At 36.8% G+C, this 17,210-nt stretch overlaps 1 protein-coding gene across 1 annotated transcript in view; it reads left to right on the top strand.

Annotated features, from left to right (window-relative positions):
* The window catches only part of WBP4 (WW domain binding protein 4), a 34,160-nt gene that overhangs the window by 955 nt on the left and 15,995 nt on the right, over nucleotides 1-17,210 (top strand). Inside the window, exons 2-9 of the mRNA XM_082602454.1 lie at nucleotides 185-257; nucleotides 2,663-2,725; nucleotides 2,815-2,938; nucleotides 6,879-7,046; nucleotides 8,119-8,165; nucleotides 8,886-8,961; nucleotides 10,695-10,900; nucleotides 14,525-14,688. Coding sequence (XP_082458580.1) covers nucleotides 185-257; nucleotides 2,663-2,725; nucleotides 2,815-2,938; nucleotides 6,879-7,046; nucleotides 8,119-8,165; nucleotides 8,886-8,961; nucleotides 10,695-10,900; nucleotides 14,525-14,688 — 921 coding nt within the window. The remainder of the gene's footprint in view (nucleotides 1-184; nucleotides 258-2,662; nucleotides 2,726-2,814; nucleotides 2,939-6,878; nucleotides 7,047-8,118; nucleotides 8,166-8,885; nucleotides 8,962-10,694; nucleotides 10,901-14,524; nucleotides 14,689-17,210) is intronic.

Here is a 17,210-nt window from a genome sequence, read left to right as displayed (position 1 = left end):
CTCCCAATTTCAGTTGACTGATTTCAGTCAGCTAAATAATAAAGCAGGGTGCTGTGTGTAACAAGTCAAGATTCAGTAGCAGAGGCTTATATTTCGGACTCTTTAAGAAGTTGTAAATCATGCAAAAATTTACCTTTTTAAATTTAAATTGTAAATAAACTTAAACTTGTTTTTCCTTTTCCAGGGCAGACTACTGGAAGTCCCAACCAAAGAAATTCTGTGATTACTGCAAGTGCTGGATAGCGGACAATAGGCCTGTATGATAATTGCTCTATTAAAGATTCTCATAATATTGTATTCATGTGAAATGTTCCTTTTTGATCTAAACTCAGAGCTTACAAAACAGTTTCATATACATTGCTCTTGATTTTTCAAAACATCGAACAATTTTTGTTGTCTTTTCATTCCTTGTAGGAAAGCTGTGAGCCGCCTCTTTTTCATCAGCCCAAATTTAATTATGTACTAAGCCAAATTATTTCTCTGTGGCCCTTCAGTCACATTAAGGAACTGGACATAGCGTGGGTAATTGCATTAATGTTTATGAAACACCTACGTTATGATGGTGCTGTTTGTAATGTTGTCATATACAAAAGTAAAAGCAGAAAGCCCTTAATACGTAGAAAGAAACGACATTATTGTACTTTTTCTTGTATGTTTTCTGTTCTAGAGATAGTTAAATATGTTTGATGCAGAGCTTTATATCTCTAAATGCTTAAATTTGAAAGAACATTGTTACCTTTGTCATGGAATATGAAAATAGGAACCTTTAAGCACATTATTACTGTATGCCTTAGTCCAAATTCAGCTTTTAAGACATGAAACAAAAAGCACCATTGATTTTTGGGTTTTTCATGTCATAGTCTATGTACATAGTACATAAACGGTAGGGTATCTTTTAAATGTATATTCATATCCTTATTATTTGGTAGAGTGGGATGCACAGAAGAACAGTAGCCCCATCTTTAACAGTGTTATGTTTCTTTGATAGACATTTATTACTATTATCTGCAAAGAGTTTAAGGATTTTTTCTTTTCCGTTTTGTCTTGCTTTACTTTTGTCTTTTTGAATAGTTGCTAAAGTTCTTGACTATTTTGTTTGACTTAGCCATCCTTACAAAAAAAAAAATGCCACGAATTTTAAAAGCTACACAAATCACTGATAGTCTCTTCCCTGGAAGTATCCAAGCAATTCAGTGTTTTTGAGTTGTCTAGAGCAGGGGTCCCCCACCCCCAGGCCTCTAGTGGTACTGGTCCAGGGCCTGCTAGGAACCGGGCTGCACAGCAGGAGGTGAGTGGCGGGCGAGCCAGTGAAGCTTCATCTGTATTTACAGACACTCCCCATCGCTCACATTACTGCCTGAACCAACACCACCCACCACCCACGCCAGGGAAAAACTGTCTTCCACGGTCCCTGGTGCCAAAAAGTTTGGGGACCAACGATCTAGAGTAAATAATTCCTTCTGGGATAGTCTTTCTTCATCTTCTTGAATTGCTAATATACATTGATTTAACCTTTAGAAACAAAATTAATTTGTTTTTGAACAGGCCTTAAATATTCTTTGTGTAATATAACCAACTTTAGGAAATGAACATATGAAAAATAGAGGATGAATGTTTGCTTTATGAAGTCACACTTTAAAGAGGAATTCACAGCAGTACTTTCGAATAATCAGCAAATATGTTAGATAAGAATTGACTGACAAAACTTATTTTGAAAATTTACCAAAAATTTCTTACTGCATACAACAACACATTTGTAATTTAGGGGGCATTCTGGCTGTTAAATAGGTAATAGCATTCCCTCACCAACTCTGTCCCCATCCATCCATTTACCATCATTCCTCATAGGTTACCACTTTTTAAATTTTCTTGTCTTTCCGTTCATTGTTTCTATAGGCATATAGATACAAGTTCTGATTCCAGCATGCATAGAAGGTAGCATGCTGTTTACACTGCCATGCATCACAGTTTTTTTTTTTTAATTGGACACCATATGCTGGAGCTCTTTCATCATCAGTATATGAGGAGCTTCTTTGTTCTCTATTACAGCAGCCTAATTTTGACAGATAGTGCCAAATTGCCCTGCATAGAAGTTTTACATTTTGTACCATTACCACATAGTAATAGTATTTGTTTACAATTTAGGAGGAGTTTTTTAACATCTACTTTTCTCGCAATTTGGAGGAATAAGGTTCTAAGAATCATTGTTTATTCTCTGTGTCTTTTACCTAATGTGGCAAGTAGAGCAGTACAAATTCTAGAGGTTCGCGGGTTTTGACATTTTATGTTGAGAGGTGTTTCTTGAAGTTAAGATTTTTTTTTTCCACTCCTCCTTTGGCTTCATGTCTTGTTTGAGTCCTCTTTACAGTATTCACTAGATTTGTCATCAAGGGTACCTTGTATATTTCTCTATTAATATGGTCATCATAGTTTATTTTAAGCACCAAAGGAAACCTAGTCAGAGGGCATAATAATAAAAAATGTGTTTAGTTCCTTAGCATGATTTGATAAAAAGGACCAATTTGCATTAGAATTATTTTTAATCTTTTCTGCCAATTGTAATTCAATTTTATTATGTTCCATATCTTTATTTACTGTTACTTTGCTGTGAACATTATGTGTAGTTTTCCTTTGTATTTTCTTTTTTTTTATAATCTTCAAGAGCATTGAATTTCATGAAAGAGGAAAGAACCATAAGGAAAATGTGGCAAGGAGGATCAGTGAGGTAATCTAGTTTGTTTCTTTCTTTGCCAATTTCTCTATGTAAATATCAGCCCTTTATCTAGCTTTCACTTTTATATGTGTCTTACGCAGATTAAACAGAAAAGCCTGGATAAGGCAAAGGAAGAAGAAAAGGCATCAAAGGAGTTTGCTGCAATGGAGGCAGCTGCCCTGAAAGCATACCAAGAGGATTTGAAAAGGCTTGGCTTAGAGTCAGGTAAAAAAAAGAGCCAGCACGTTCTAAAAGTAACATCAGAGGTCATGCTAAGTGAGCTCTTAGTGTTTCCATAGAGAGGTTATAGCTCGGTGTACTCTTAGTGCTTTGCCTGTACATCACAGCCCTATTTAGACTGTGGGACTTTTGCTCGTGCACTTTCGTTTTGCTTTTAAATCTTCATCTTTCAATACCTCCATTCACAACAACTGTGTTACTCTTGGGGTTTCCTAGTCCTCGCTCTATCGTAGGTCAGCGGTTCGTTTCCGAGACACTTGAGTTTTTATGTATTCTCATTATTTGGCTAAATGGATCTATTCATTTAAAAAATTGGCCTTGCATTATAAACCCCGTTCACTTTATCTATATGGTCAAAACTATGAATCATGTTTATTTATATAATTGAATTATAGTGAATTAACCTTGTGTGGACAAATTAAGTGACTTTACTACTAGAAGGTAGATTTTTTTTTTTTACTTTTTAATTTTTTTATTGAATATATTGGACATGTATGTAACATTGTGTGTTACTTTGATACATTTATTGTAATGGGATTGTAGCAATATTTATCATATTATATAATTATAGTATGATATCATTGTCTATATTCATTATATTGTTCATTAGACGTCTGGCTTATTTACTATTCATTGCAAGTTTGTACCCTTAAACAACATCAGTCTTATCCCTCCACTCCGCCATCCCCTATTTTGCTCTGTCTTTTACAAGTTTGACTTTTTAGATTCCACATATAGGTGATACCATACAGTATTTGTCTTTCCGAATCTGGCCTATTTCGCTTAGCATAATGTGCTCAGGGTTCATCCATGTTGTCGCAAATGGCATGGTATCCTCCCTTCTTATGGCTGAATTTGTGTGTGTGTGTGTGTGTGTGTGTGTATGCCACATCTTTTTTTATCCACTTATCTGTTGATGGGCATTTTAGGCTGTTTCCTGTCTTAGCTATGAATAACTTAGCTGTGATAATGCTGCAATAAGTATATATCTCTTCACAATCCAGTCTCATTTCCTTTGGGTATATACCCAGACATGAATTGGTGGATGGTATAGTAGACCTATTTTTTAATTTTCTGAAGAACCTCCATATTTTTTTCCTCTGTGGTTGAACCAGTTTACATTCTCACCAGCAGTGTATGAAGGCTCCCATTTTACCACATGCTCGCCAGCAAGAAGGTAGATAATTTGAGGGTCTGAGGATAACTCATTTCCAGATAAAAGGCATTATTTAAGTGGTGTATATCTATCTTGTCACTGAATTTAGACTTTAAGTTGGTAACTTTCTATAAAGCATTTCTTCCATGACAAATCCATCATCCTGAAACCAGATCTCAGTTGTTGAGCTTGCATAACGGTTGTAGTAGTCAACATGGAATGGTATTCTTTACTTTCTAACAAAATCTGCTTTTGATTAACTTTTTAAGCAGAGTAACAGTTAAGTTAATTGGTGTTGCCCTCATCACATAAGAACAGTTGTGCCCAGACTTTTTTTTTTTGGATGCGTTGGGTCTTCGTTGCTGCATACAGGCTTTCTCTGGTTGCGGCGAGTGGGGGCTACTCTTCGTTACAATGCAAGGACTTCTCATTGTGGTGGCTTCTCTTGTTGCGGAGCACGGGCTCTAGGAGCGTGGGCTTCAGTAGTTGCAGCACGCGGGCTCAGTAGTTGTGACACGTGGGCCCTAGAGCTCATGGGCTTCAGTAGTTGTGGCATGTGGGCTCAGTAGTTGTGGCTCATGGGCTGGAGAGCATAGGCTCAGTAGTTGTGGCACACAGGCTTAGTTGCTCCGTGACATGTGGGATCTTTCCAGACCAGGGATCAAACCCCTGTCCCCTGCATTGGCAGGCAGATTCTTAACCACTGCACCACCGGGGAAGTCCGTGACCAGACTTTTAAAATATCCTGGACATTATTAGTTAAAAGGTGGGGGTAGTAGTATTTCTACAAGGTTAAAGCTTTATGTTCATTTTAAGGGGGAAAAGGATTGTAGGCATTCCTGCAGAATTAAAGACGTAGTTGAAAATTCATCTCATCAATTAGGTAGATCAGGAGATTCTGTTATGCTGCCCTATGAGCAAATAAATCTTAGTGTTTTATATTTAGTTGGATTTTTCCTATCAAATGTTTTTCATAGCCTTGTTTTCTAAATAGAATATGTATTCCTTTAAAATTGAAACAGTATAGGCAAAGAAGAGAGTTTTTAAAACTCGCTGCTTTTAAGATTTCTCCAGACATCTTTAGAATTTTTTAAATAAAGTTATACTGTACATTTTATGCTGTGGTCTGTTTGGGGGTGGTTTTATTTCTTCCCTAAATGATATGTCAAATACGTCTTTTCTTTTAAATAATTAAAGATACACATTATTTTTAGTGGCTACAGAGTGTTTAGAAACACAAGTTTTGGGGTCAACCAAAATCGCCTCTTGCTAGTGATACGACTTTCAATTTTTACTAAAATTAAGTAACATAATAGTATGAATTGCTCATTACTATGACCACTTGTAACAAGTGTTCAATAAAGGGTATAAAATGCCATAATAGGATGCCATTAAAATGCCATAATTTATGTAACTAGTCTCTTCCTGATTAACATTTAGGTTCCTTGGAGTTTTTTACTGTTAGGAAGAATGTTTCAGTGAGCACCCTTATGTAGACATGTTTTCACATTTATCTCTGTAGGCTCGATTTCTAGAAGTGAGATTGCAGATTTAAGTGTAAATATATTTTGTATATTGATTGATTAAATCAAGCTGTCTTCACAAATGTTGGGCTGATTTATACTTTTTCTAGAAATAAAATTATTTTATTAACTGATGTTGGGAATAATTATTCCTTTGGAAAAAAGCAAAGCCATAAAAACTACCCATTTTTTATACCCATGTAGATATCCGATAGATCATACTGACTAACTGTGGATTTGGTCATTCTTTTCAGTATTATTGATCTAATGCAAAAAAAAATTGTATGTATTTGCATTTCTTTGGATATTAGTGAAGTTAAGTGTTAAAGTACCTTTGTACTTTTTGCCCACTTTTGTGTTAAAATGTTAGATTTGTAAGGGATCTTTGTTAGGAACATTAATCCTCTGTCATATTTGTTGTAAAGATTTATCATTTGTCTGTCTTATGGTTTTTTTGTTGTTTTTATTTTTGCCATACCAAATATTTGAATTTCTATGCAGTCAAATTTAACATTATTTTACTTTTTGTTTTTTCTCGTAAATATCTTTGATCTGAAATTTATATTGATGTAAAAACATGGGAGGAGCAGGGAGTGGAGAATAAATTTACTTTTTCCCAAATAATTAACCAGTCAGTCCAACATCATTTGTTAAATTATTTTTTTTCTCTAATAAGAAATACCAGAAATATGCAGTTGGAACTGTTTCTGTACTATTGTGTTTCAGTCATATGTTTGTCTACTCCTGGATCAGTTTTACACTATTGGTTTTTTAATCAGAGTTTCAGAATGTTTTAATATCTAGTAGGACTAGATTCCCCTTATCACTTCTTTTTTATAATTCTCCAGGATATTCTTATATTCTTACATGTTTAACTTTCTAAATAGGCTTTGTAATAACGAGTCAAGTTCCGAAAACAATCTTGTCAGGCTTTTAATTGGAATAAAATTATTAGTGGTTTTTTTTTGTTTTGTTTTGTTTTGTTTGTGGTACGTGGGCCTCTCACTGTTGTGGCCTCTCCCGTTGCGGAGCACAGGCTCCGGACGCGCAGGCTCAGCGGCCATGGCTCACGGGCCCAGCCGCTCTGCGGCATGTGGGATCTTCCCGGACCGGGGCACGAACCCGCGTTCCCTGCATCGGCAGGCGGACTCTCAACCACTGCGCCACCAGGGAAGCCCTATTAGTGTTTTATAACAGGAAAAAAAATTTACATCAGCTACATCACCCTTCTCTCATCTTTCTTCAGAAATTTCAGATCCAAGCGTGTCACCAGTAACCAGCACTATCCCACCCACCTCTGCATCAAATCAGCAGAAAGAAAAGAAGAAGAAGAAAAAAGACCCTTCAAAGGGCAGATGGGTAGAAGGCATAACCTCTGAGGGTTACCATTACTATTATGATCTTATCACAGGAGGTAAGTCATTTAGGCATAAAAATAGTAGAGAATGAGAACTGACAGTTTGTTTTGTGTTAGGACTTTTAGTTAATATTGGAACGTTTAAACAATGAAAGACTAACTTTACGTTTTTGCCACTGGTAAAAAAAAATGATGTGCCCTTTAAAAAGGTACCCTTCTCATAGTGACTCCAAGTCATAATTAAAGACTTAATAGTGGGTTCCTTACAAATAAATTATAGCTTTATATTTTCTCAATAAAGCTTTGTAAATATTTTAACTTTTAGGAGTGTATGAGGTCACAAGGAGAAAGAAGAGAACAAGAAGTGGAAAGGGTGGGTGGTACATATATTAAAGGAATGGTAGAAGAAACGGTAAGAATGGTCAGGAAGGTAGGAAATGAGATGAGAGAGTTAATCACGAAGAAAACCTTGGGCTACCAGTATTATGGAAATTATTAAGATCTCTAGAATCACAGTCAGTTTTTGACGACATAGGAATAGTAATCTCAGAGTTTGCACTGAGCCGTAAGTGAAGTGCGTGTTGTTGTTCAGCAGTGAACCATAAATAATTGTATGCTAGGGATTATAAGTCTTTCTCAAATTTACATAGAAATTATTTATTAATTACATTTTTTCTCTCTTCTGGTGCCTATTCCTTGCTGCCTTTGTTCACCATCCTACTTTATATACTCTTGCTCTCAGCAATATTTGTTTTTAATTCCTGCATTCTTCATCTTATTCCTCTTTGGAGTCATTCATTCCATCTCTCACTCTCCCCTGCCCCAAGATGTCAAAATTGATAAAGCCTGAATTCCAAGAAATCTTTAAGAGGAGCCCTACCTAGCTCTAGTACTTCTTGTGAAGGACCAGTAACTTCTTATCCTTCATTCTGTCCTTCCGTCTTGGTTACGTAGCATCCACATGTATTCTTCACAGTACTACTGGGATATATGTTGTTTCTTTTTATTTTTCAGTTATGTTTTAACCTGTAGACACGTAGCGTTTCGTTCACGTTGAATATCTTGTAATTTTTTGCCAAATTAAATTTTGGGGGGAAGATTTTACAAATGCAATATATTTTGTTTTAAGCATCTCAGTGGGAGAAACCTGAAGGATTTCAAGGAAACTTAAAAAAGGTAACTGAAGCACATTAATAGTCTTGTTTTAATTCTTTTAAGTGATTGGCTTCTGGGATTTTTGTAGGGTTGATTAAGCAAATTTACTTCCAGATAAGCCTCCCTGTCTCCCCAACCCCCTTTGTTCCTTTCTTTCTATAGTCCTTTTTTTATTTTTTATTTTTTTTTATTTTTTATTTTTTTTTTTTTTTTGCTGTACGCGGGCCTCTCACTGCTGTGGCCCCTCCCGTTGCGGAGCACAGGCTCCGGACACACAGGCTCCGCGGCCATGGCTCGCGGGCCCAGCCGCTCCGCGGCATGTGGGATCTTCCGGGATCGGGGCACGAACCCGTGTCCCCTGCATCGGCAGGCGGACTCTCAACCACTGCGCCACCAGGGAAGCCCCTATAGTCCTTTTTTTAAAAGGGTGGATGGTGGTGGAAAAGTGATGTCTACCCTAAAAGTCCACGCAGGGCAAATATTATTAGTTGGTTTGCAGTCAGTTGCCATTTACATGTCCCTGTCAGTCTGCAAAGGACTGTTCCTGGCTTTCAGAGGCAAGGCATTCCCTCCCTGAAAGGTGGCTCATGATGAACACAAATCAAGCTTCCTGGCCATGATCAGTATCACCACCCCTAATTGCCAGGTGTCAAGAGGAAAGGAAAGGTTGGCTGACTCTGCCTTAGTTATCTAATATATGACCACATCTTCAGTTTATGCTGGTTTTTTTCCTCCCATTAGACGGCAGTGAAGACCGTTTGGGTAGAAGGTTTAAGTGAAAATGGCTATACCTATTATTATAATACAGAAACGGGGGGTAAGTATTACCTTTGTTTATCTCTTAAGCTGTCTAAAATTGTACCTCACACTGCTTATTAGCCTGCTGATGAATTGTCTGAACCTGAGAATTTTAGTATACTAATAAACATATTTCTGTAGCAAGTACGTATTTTTTATAATTTAAAAACATTAATACAATGGAAAAGCAAAAAGATTTCTATAATACACTGAGCCATGTGTTGTTCTTCTCAAGTGATACTGCATTCACAAATTTTTTTACTTTGAAAATCATTTTTACTTTCTCTACCATCATTGGTTTTTATCGTGATTATTTTAGAAATATAATCATTACCTTGGAAGATCACCTCATTCACCTTGCCTTCTCCTATTTTAAAAAGCAGAACTGAAGCTATTTTAGCAGTGGCTAAGACTGTCTAATTTTCACTTTTACTAATTTAATAATTTTCAGTTATATAAATATTTAGAAAACATGCATTATTGTTACCTAATTATTATCTAAGTTTTTCAAATTAAGATTTTACCTAATTTCATAAAACTAGTCTTTCCAGTAATTATAGTTGGTTTCTTCTGCAATTAAATTTACCAAAATAGCTATAGTATTGGTGTAACTTTGAGCTTTGTTTGTTTGTTTGTTTTTTAATTCCTGCTATCCAAAGACTGCTACATAGCATTAAGTCTTTTAGGAGGAAAAGGCCCTTTTGACCTCCAAGTAGATACCCAGCCTGCCCAATGATGACAATGCTTCTACCTCAGTAAACTTGATGTACTGAATCCTTATAAAGATAAAATAACATATAACTATAGAGTTAGATCTGAGTGAGCTCAACGCACAGCTTCCCTTACCAGCTCTATGATTGTGGGTAAGTCACTGAGCCTATATTTGCGCTTAAGTAGAGCTGATCCTGTACTATGTGAGTTCATGATGGTCATGCGTCTCTAAAGTTCCCCAAACAGTGCCTGGTACATATTAGATGCTTAACCAATTATTTCTTGTGAGTTCTTTTATGACTTGTGTGAAATAAAGACAAGGAAAAAGTAATATTTTTTATTAGTGCTGGCAAGAACCCTGTAATTAATAAGGGACTATACATACTGATTTTCCCTCAACAATTTCAGTGTATGTCTGGATCAATGTGATTATTAATAGAGCCCCCTTTACTCTTAAAACTTTCCCAGTTGAACAATAAATTTTAGAATCCCTGTCCCTTTTATTAAACTAAAAATAGAGAATAACTGCGGATAATTAGAACTATCATTTTACTAAAAGCCCAAGAAACCACTGGGTGGCAGTAGAGTTCAACTGAGATTTTTTTTTTCCCTTTGATTATAAAATGACAAATTATATTCATTCAGATCTTCGCCATATTATTCCACTTTATGCAGATCCCAGGGAAATTTTGTGATAAATAAACTTCAGTAAATCTCATGTGTGCCCATTACGATGTTTCCTGAAACTGGTGTTGGTTCAATTTTGAGTCCTCAGAAAGTATTACCAGTTGTTAGGTCTCTTTCCATTGGGGCTGTAGTTTATACATCTAGTGAATCCAGATTGCTTGAATTTAATTTCTGAAAGATAATAGCAAGACCTTTGGGATCTCTTATTTATTATCTTCTTGATCAAGTGATGGTGTGAAACAGATGCAGTGTTGTCACTTAATATACTGTAAGTAACAGGAAACATTATATTGGGAATTACTTCTAAATAGAATTGGTAACTAAATAACATGACTATTAAAATGTGTTGAATAGAATCCAGATGGGAAAAACCTGATGATTTCATTCCACACTCTGGCGATCTGCTTTCTAGTAAAGTCAATGAAAAGTCACTTGGCACCCTAGAAGAGTCCAAATTATCAGATTCACATAGTGATTCTGATGGGGAACAAGAAGCAGAAAAGGGAGGAAAAAAAGGAGAGGTCTCTACAGAAACACAAAAGCTAAAAATAAAGTTTAAGGTAAGTTCTTGATTTACTCTTTACAACAGTTTGTTAATTTATGAAAAGATCTACAGACTTTCTTCAGCTTTCTGGTAGAAGATAGAAATAAAACCAAGAGATGCATTTTGGCACCCAGATAAATGGTTGTATCATTTATTGATATCTATTTGATAACAATACAGTAAATTCATTTTTAGACCTCCTAAGTTTGAAATGCCTCTCTAACATTCAGAGAGCTGTCTGAACACGCAAGTATGAATGTCTAGGCTAGAAATGTTAATTTGAGTATCATCAACATACTGGTAGTAATTTAAGTCTCAGAGTGGATGAAGTAACCTAGGAAAATGACCTTGGGGAACATTAAACATTTAAGTACAGGAGAGAAAGGAGCCCACAAGGCAGAATGAGGAAAGAATGATTAGGAAGGTATGCTGAGAAGCAGAAGAATTCAGTATCCCAGAAGCCAAAGGAGCAGAGAACATCAGGGATTAACTAGGTCTAGAAAAGGAAAAGTGTCCATTGAATTTTGCAGTAAGGAAGTCCTTGATATCCTTCTAGCAGCTATACCAGAGTTTTAGGTGGGAAAACTCAGATTACAGGAGGATGAAAAGTGGTTCACAGTGTATATGTGGTTTGGATGTGAAGTGAAAAGTAGAAATTAGATGATAAGATGGTGGCTACATACTGACTTTTAATTGTGAGAGATTTGTGGTGGTGATGTTTTCCTTAAGAGGGACTCCAAAGGAGGTAGAAAGGGAATACCAGCAAGGGTGAGTGGATAGGTTGGTCTTGAACAAGGAATAAACTCGTTTTCTGTAAGAAGGTAAGGTTTTCATTTTCTATAAGGTATGGCTATGGATGATTTGCTGTCAGGAAAGAAGAGTTCTGCCTTTTAGCCTCAACTTACTCATGTATAAAGAAATCAAGATTGCTTGCTGAGAGTGAGAAGCTTTGGGGAGCTTGACAACATTAACAGACTAAAATAATCACTGAGCCAGGGTGGGAGAAGAAGTGAACCAAGTAAGAGGACTGACAGGTGGTGGTGCTAAGTGCCCAACCATGGTGGGAAAGTAGAACAGACATTTTAATAGTGTTCATAGTATCGCTAGTCCTCCTGCTTTTGTGACCTTTCCAGGGACACTCAGGAGCCTGGGTGCCAAAGCAGACAAGATACATAGCATTGATCCATGGTTGAGTACTGGCCTGAGAGGTGAAGGAATATCCAGGATGCTGGAGAGAGGGCACTTCCAGCCTTACCTAGGGTCTTGTCATTGCCTGCAACTTCTCAACCTACCCCTCACCCTAAGTCCCACCAAGGGGTGAGGAATGTATCCAGTGTATAGAAGAGCAGCAGCAAAGCTCTTGTGTAGTAGGTACCTTACAATGTTTATAGTGAAATTGAGGTAACCCAGCATCCAACGTGGGACAGATATTATTAACTTCAAGCAAACAAAATATTACAAAATACAGATAAACAAAGAAGGACAAACTATAATCCTGCCGCTTCCCAGAGAAATCAGTATAATACCTTGATGTTACTGGTCTATAATTTTCTGTTCAGACTTGTACATTGCTTTAAACAAGGTATGGAGTCATACTGTAATAAGGTTTTATTATCACTTTCCAATTTAATCTGTCACAAAGACATCGTTAAGTCTTCATGTACTAAAATAATGGATGGATAGTATTCCATGATATGAATATAAAATTATTAATTCAACCCTGTGGAGCTGAATATGTATTTTGAATAATCACTAAGGGGACCAGGAGAAGAAATAACTGGAGACACATTACTAAGCAGTGTTAAAGTCTCTGCTGAAATTGGATGTCATAAATTCTGAAATCTCATCAGTTTGTATGGTTGTGTGATTTTTTTTTGTAACACTTGACAAACTAATGGTTGGATAACTTGTGTTGGAGATTTTTAGGTCCTACGCAATAGACAGGCATAGGGACAAAGATATTTTAAGGGTGCTAGCAAAAGAATATTTATAACGTGATTCTCTGTGGGCTGGGGCCTGATAACGAAGAATGTAAAGTCTAGATGAGACTAACAAACTCAGAACACAGGAAATTAAAGTAGTAGAGATGGTAACGATGTTGGGTAGGAGGTATTGTAGAAGTAAGCAAGCCAGAAAGCCAAAAGAATAACATTGTGGTCAGAGGGTGGGCTTTTGGAGTTTAAGATTTCGTTAAGTGGGGCATTTTTGAGTGATGACCTCATTCAAATTAAAAGGAACATATGTGTGAGGACCTAATATTTGAATACTACCTATGCACCAGGTGCTACATATGAGGAGAATATCTTATTAGGCGGCTGAAATACAGTGAAGGCCAAAGTCATTGGTTTTGTGGGTCACAAAACTGAGGGTAGGGAATTTTTAAGCTCTGGGATGACAAGAGTTTTGGTTTTTTGTTTCATTTTTATTAGGGTATAGTTGCTTTACAGTGTGGACAACAAGAATTTGAACAGAGAGAACATACAGAGTTGCCAGAGTCATCACTTGATATGGAGAAATGGGGACTTCCCTGGAGGTCCAGTGGTTAAGACTCTGCGCTTCCAATGCAGGGGCGTGGGTTCAGTCCCTGGTTAGGGAACTAAGATCCCACATGACACATGGCTGAAACGTAAATAAATAAATAAATAAAGGGAAAAACATACATACAATTAAGTGTGAACATTAAAAATATATATATATGGAGTAGTGGCCAGAGGTCATTAGATCATGAGCGGAAGAATGGAAGAGAACTGTATAGAAGGTGGTATGAGCCTCAGAGGCGGAGGCATTTATTGCATGACCTCAGTAAAAATGTCTTACTTTACAAATGTCATGGCCTGGAAGCAGTCAGGTTGGCTAAGAGAAAGCTGGTGCTGTCTCCTACTTCTGTGTTATCAGCAGCACAAGGGGATGAGTTAACATCCATTCAAAGAATTGCAAACGGAACAGTGTTCCAGGACTGCCACCCATGGCTGTGCAGTTTACGGAGAGGCTGAAATCTAATGCATGGTCCACACGCTAACCCGGGCCACGGGGCTTTGTTATCCCAGATGATAAAAGTGCCGTAAAAGCACCAGCCCTCGCCAGGGGCTCCTTGGGAGCTACTTCTACCTCAGGGGTGTGTCTTTTTCTAATTTCACATCATTACCAGTTGTACAGGCCAGTGAGGTTTTGGCAGTGTCCTCAACATGAAGATGGATTTCAGTTAATACTAATTTGTTGAGGGAGTTCTTTAAATAGATAATGGGTATAGAAGGGTCCAGTGACATGGCATTAAATTCAAAAGGGGCACAGTATGAAGGGAGGTCACTGTTGGACATGTAAGTAAGGAGAGAAGCAGTAAAGTGGAGAAGAGAGGATAAAAGGCCAGTGTATGTCTCTGAGGGGGGTAGAACATTAATAGGATGATGTTATATTATTTTAAAAAACAGCCTTGGCCATGATGTGTTAGCATTTTAGACTTAATGAAAAACCTAATCAAGCATTAAAGAAGTTCTTTTATGTACGTTTGTTGTGTTACGTGCAAATTTGAACTATTGAGTTAATGTATTATTTATAAATCAATACCAAGACTACGTTAAAGAAATTTTTGGTCCTGGCAGTTTTGCTTGAAGTTCATTATTTCTTAACTTTGACATTTCAGGAAAAAAATAAAAACAGTGATAAAGGAACTGAACCAGAAACACAGAAAGAAAAAGATACCCAAGGAAAGAACTCATCAGGTCCAAATGAAGAAAAACCCAAAGCTCATAAAAAATCAAACCCATATGGAGAATGGCAAGAAATTAAACAAGAGGTTGAGTCCCAGTAAGTACCTGAAACTTAATGCCACTGTTATTACAGGTATTTTACGTCCCATTACTTCCATAAATTGCAGTACCTAATTTCAGGAATAAGGTGCTCATTAAAAGTGTAGCTCATTTCCTTTATTTCTAGAATGGTTTTGTTTTTTCTAATTAAATATTTTAAAATGTAAGCTAAGGTTTATTTTTTTAAAGTAAACTAATGATTGTTTTAATTCTTACTAAGACATGACATTTCTATTGGCCACAAATTCCCACACTAACATACCATACACACATGTGCATTCTCACACTCAACCATCGTTATTCTATCAGAGAAACAAATACCTGCATATTCAGTACATGCTTCATGGGATCTATCTAAAGGCAAGAAAAAAGCTGTTGTTTTGTTACTGTATTGAAAATGGCTTGTGACACTTAGCTAAGTTTTTAAGTTTTTATTCAAAAAATGGCAGTTTTATCAACTAAACAAGATGATGGTAGAGATGATACCTGGTTTACATTATTAGCTTACGTGTTCATATCAGCTATTGTCTTAGGATCATTTACACAATGAAAAATGTCACCCCCAGCTTCACACATTGCTGTTTCTTAAATGCTTAAAAAATATCTTCAGGTGGGAAAAAAGTACTTATATGAATTAAGCAGTTTTTCTCCAAACATTAATGCTTTGAAATGGTAATGTAATGTAACTGTTCCATGCATACTTTTATAGTGAAATTATTCATTGTTAAAACTGTACTTTAGGGGACTTCCTTGGCGGTTCAGTGGTTAGGACTCTGCCCTTCCACTGCTGGGGGCCTGGGTTTGATCCCTGGTCGAGGAACTAAGATCCCACATACCATGCGGGCAGCCAAAAAAAACAAACCAAAAAACTGTACTTTAATGAAAAGGTCATGTTTTTTCAGAAGACGGAGTAATACAAGTTTTGGACAGCTTTATATACTGTTCTAATAAGAATTGATTCCTTAGTGATATTGTACCATAATATAGCTTTGAATTATTAAAATGTTTTTATTAAATATTCAGCTTTTATTTTACTTAATGAAATATTAGGAAATGTGTATTTAATGCTACATAGTGCCAGGGACTGTAAGGATATTGACTGTATATGTTGAAGTTGCAGAAATAATAGACTACATTGATTACTTCAGCCCCTAAGTGATTTCCTAAGTGACTTACAATAGGAGGATGGTCTTCCTATACCAATATCTCCTGTACATCAAAGTTGAGATTTCTTAAAATTTGAGTATTTTGTTTTCCATGTGATAAGTTTACTGTAAAGCCATTATTCTTAACATCAGCCAGTTTAATATGTGATGGATTGTGTCTGACTTCCTAAGTAGATTTACTGGTGAGGTTGAAACATTTTTTTCATATACCTGTATTTATCAGTGTTTTGTATTTGCTGTGAATTGTCTGTTCATAGTCTTTGCAAATTTTTCTATTGAAGTATTAGTCTTTCCTTACTTGCATAAGATCCTTATGTAGCACAGAAGCTAACCATTTATTAGTAGTAGTTATGCTGGATTTTCCACATTTGTAGTTTGACTTTTAATTGTGCTTATAATGGTTTTAGATGTGTAGAACTTTGTAATGTTTAGTCTGGTATCTTTTCTTTTCCTTTGTGATCTGTTTTATTGATACTACCCTTTTTCATCCAAAAGTCAAGTTTATACTTGTATCTCCTCCTGGTTTGTGTGGTCTTACTTCTTTTTTATGTAATTATTATTATTTTTTAAATTAATTAATTTATTTTTGGCTGTGTCGGGTCTTCGTTGCTGCACACAGGCTTCTCATTGCTGTGGCTTCTCTTGCTGCAGAGCACAGGCTCTAGGCACGCAGGCTTCAGTAGTTGTGGCGCACAGGCTCAGTAGTTGTGGCGCACAGGCTTAGTTGCTCCACAGCATGTGGGATCATCCCTGACCAGGGATCGAACCCTGCATTGGCAGGCGGATTCTTAACCACTGTTTCACCAGGGAAGCCCCCATTTTTATGTAATTATTTAATCCATCTTTTATGTAGTTATTTAATCCATCTTTAATAATTTTGATACATTGTATGAGATGAGTTTTTTTAAATATTTATTTATTCTTTGGCTGCATCGGGTCTCAGTTGTGGTGCGCGGGCTCTTCATTGCGGTGTGCGGGCTTTTCTCTAGTTGTGGCGTGTGGGCTTTTCCCTAGTTGTGGCACGTGGGCTCCAGAGCATGCGGGCTCAGTAGTCGTGGCACACAGGCTCAGCAGTTGCGGCACGTGGGCTTAGTTGCCCCTCGAAACGTGGGATCTTAGTTCCCTGACCAGGGGTCGAACCAGTGTCCCCTGCATTGTAAGACTGATTCTCAACCACTGGACCACCAGGGAAGTCCCGAGATGAGATTGTAAAATAATTTTTTATCTTACCTGGCAAACCGATTTTGCCGGTACCATTCTTCCCCATTTTTAAGTTGCATTTTTTTTTATCTTGTGTTTAATTCTTAAATTTACCAGTTTGTTTCTGGCTACCTATTCTGTTCCATTGGTCCAT

The sequence above is a fragment of the Mesoplodon mirus genome (genome assembly GCF_964341445.2).
Source record: "Mesoplodon mirus genome assembly, chromosome: 17".
In the NCBI taxonomy this organism is placed as follows: Eukaryota; Metazoa; Chordata; class Mammalia; order Artiodactyla; family Ziphiidae; genus Mesoplodon; species Mesoplodon mirus.
The sequence above is the reverse complement of the archived record's forward strand: the minus strand, read 5'-3'. Positions and strand labels throughout refer to the sequence as shown.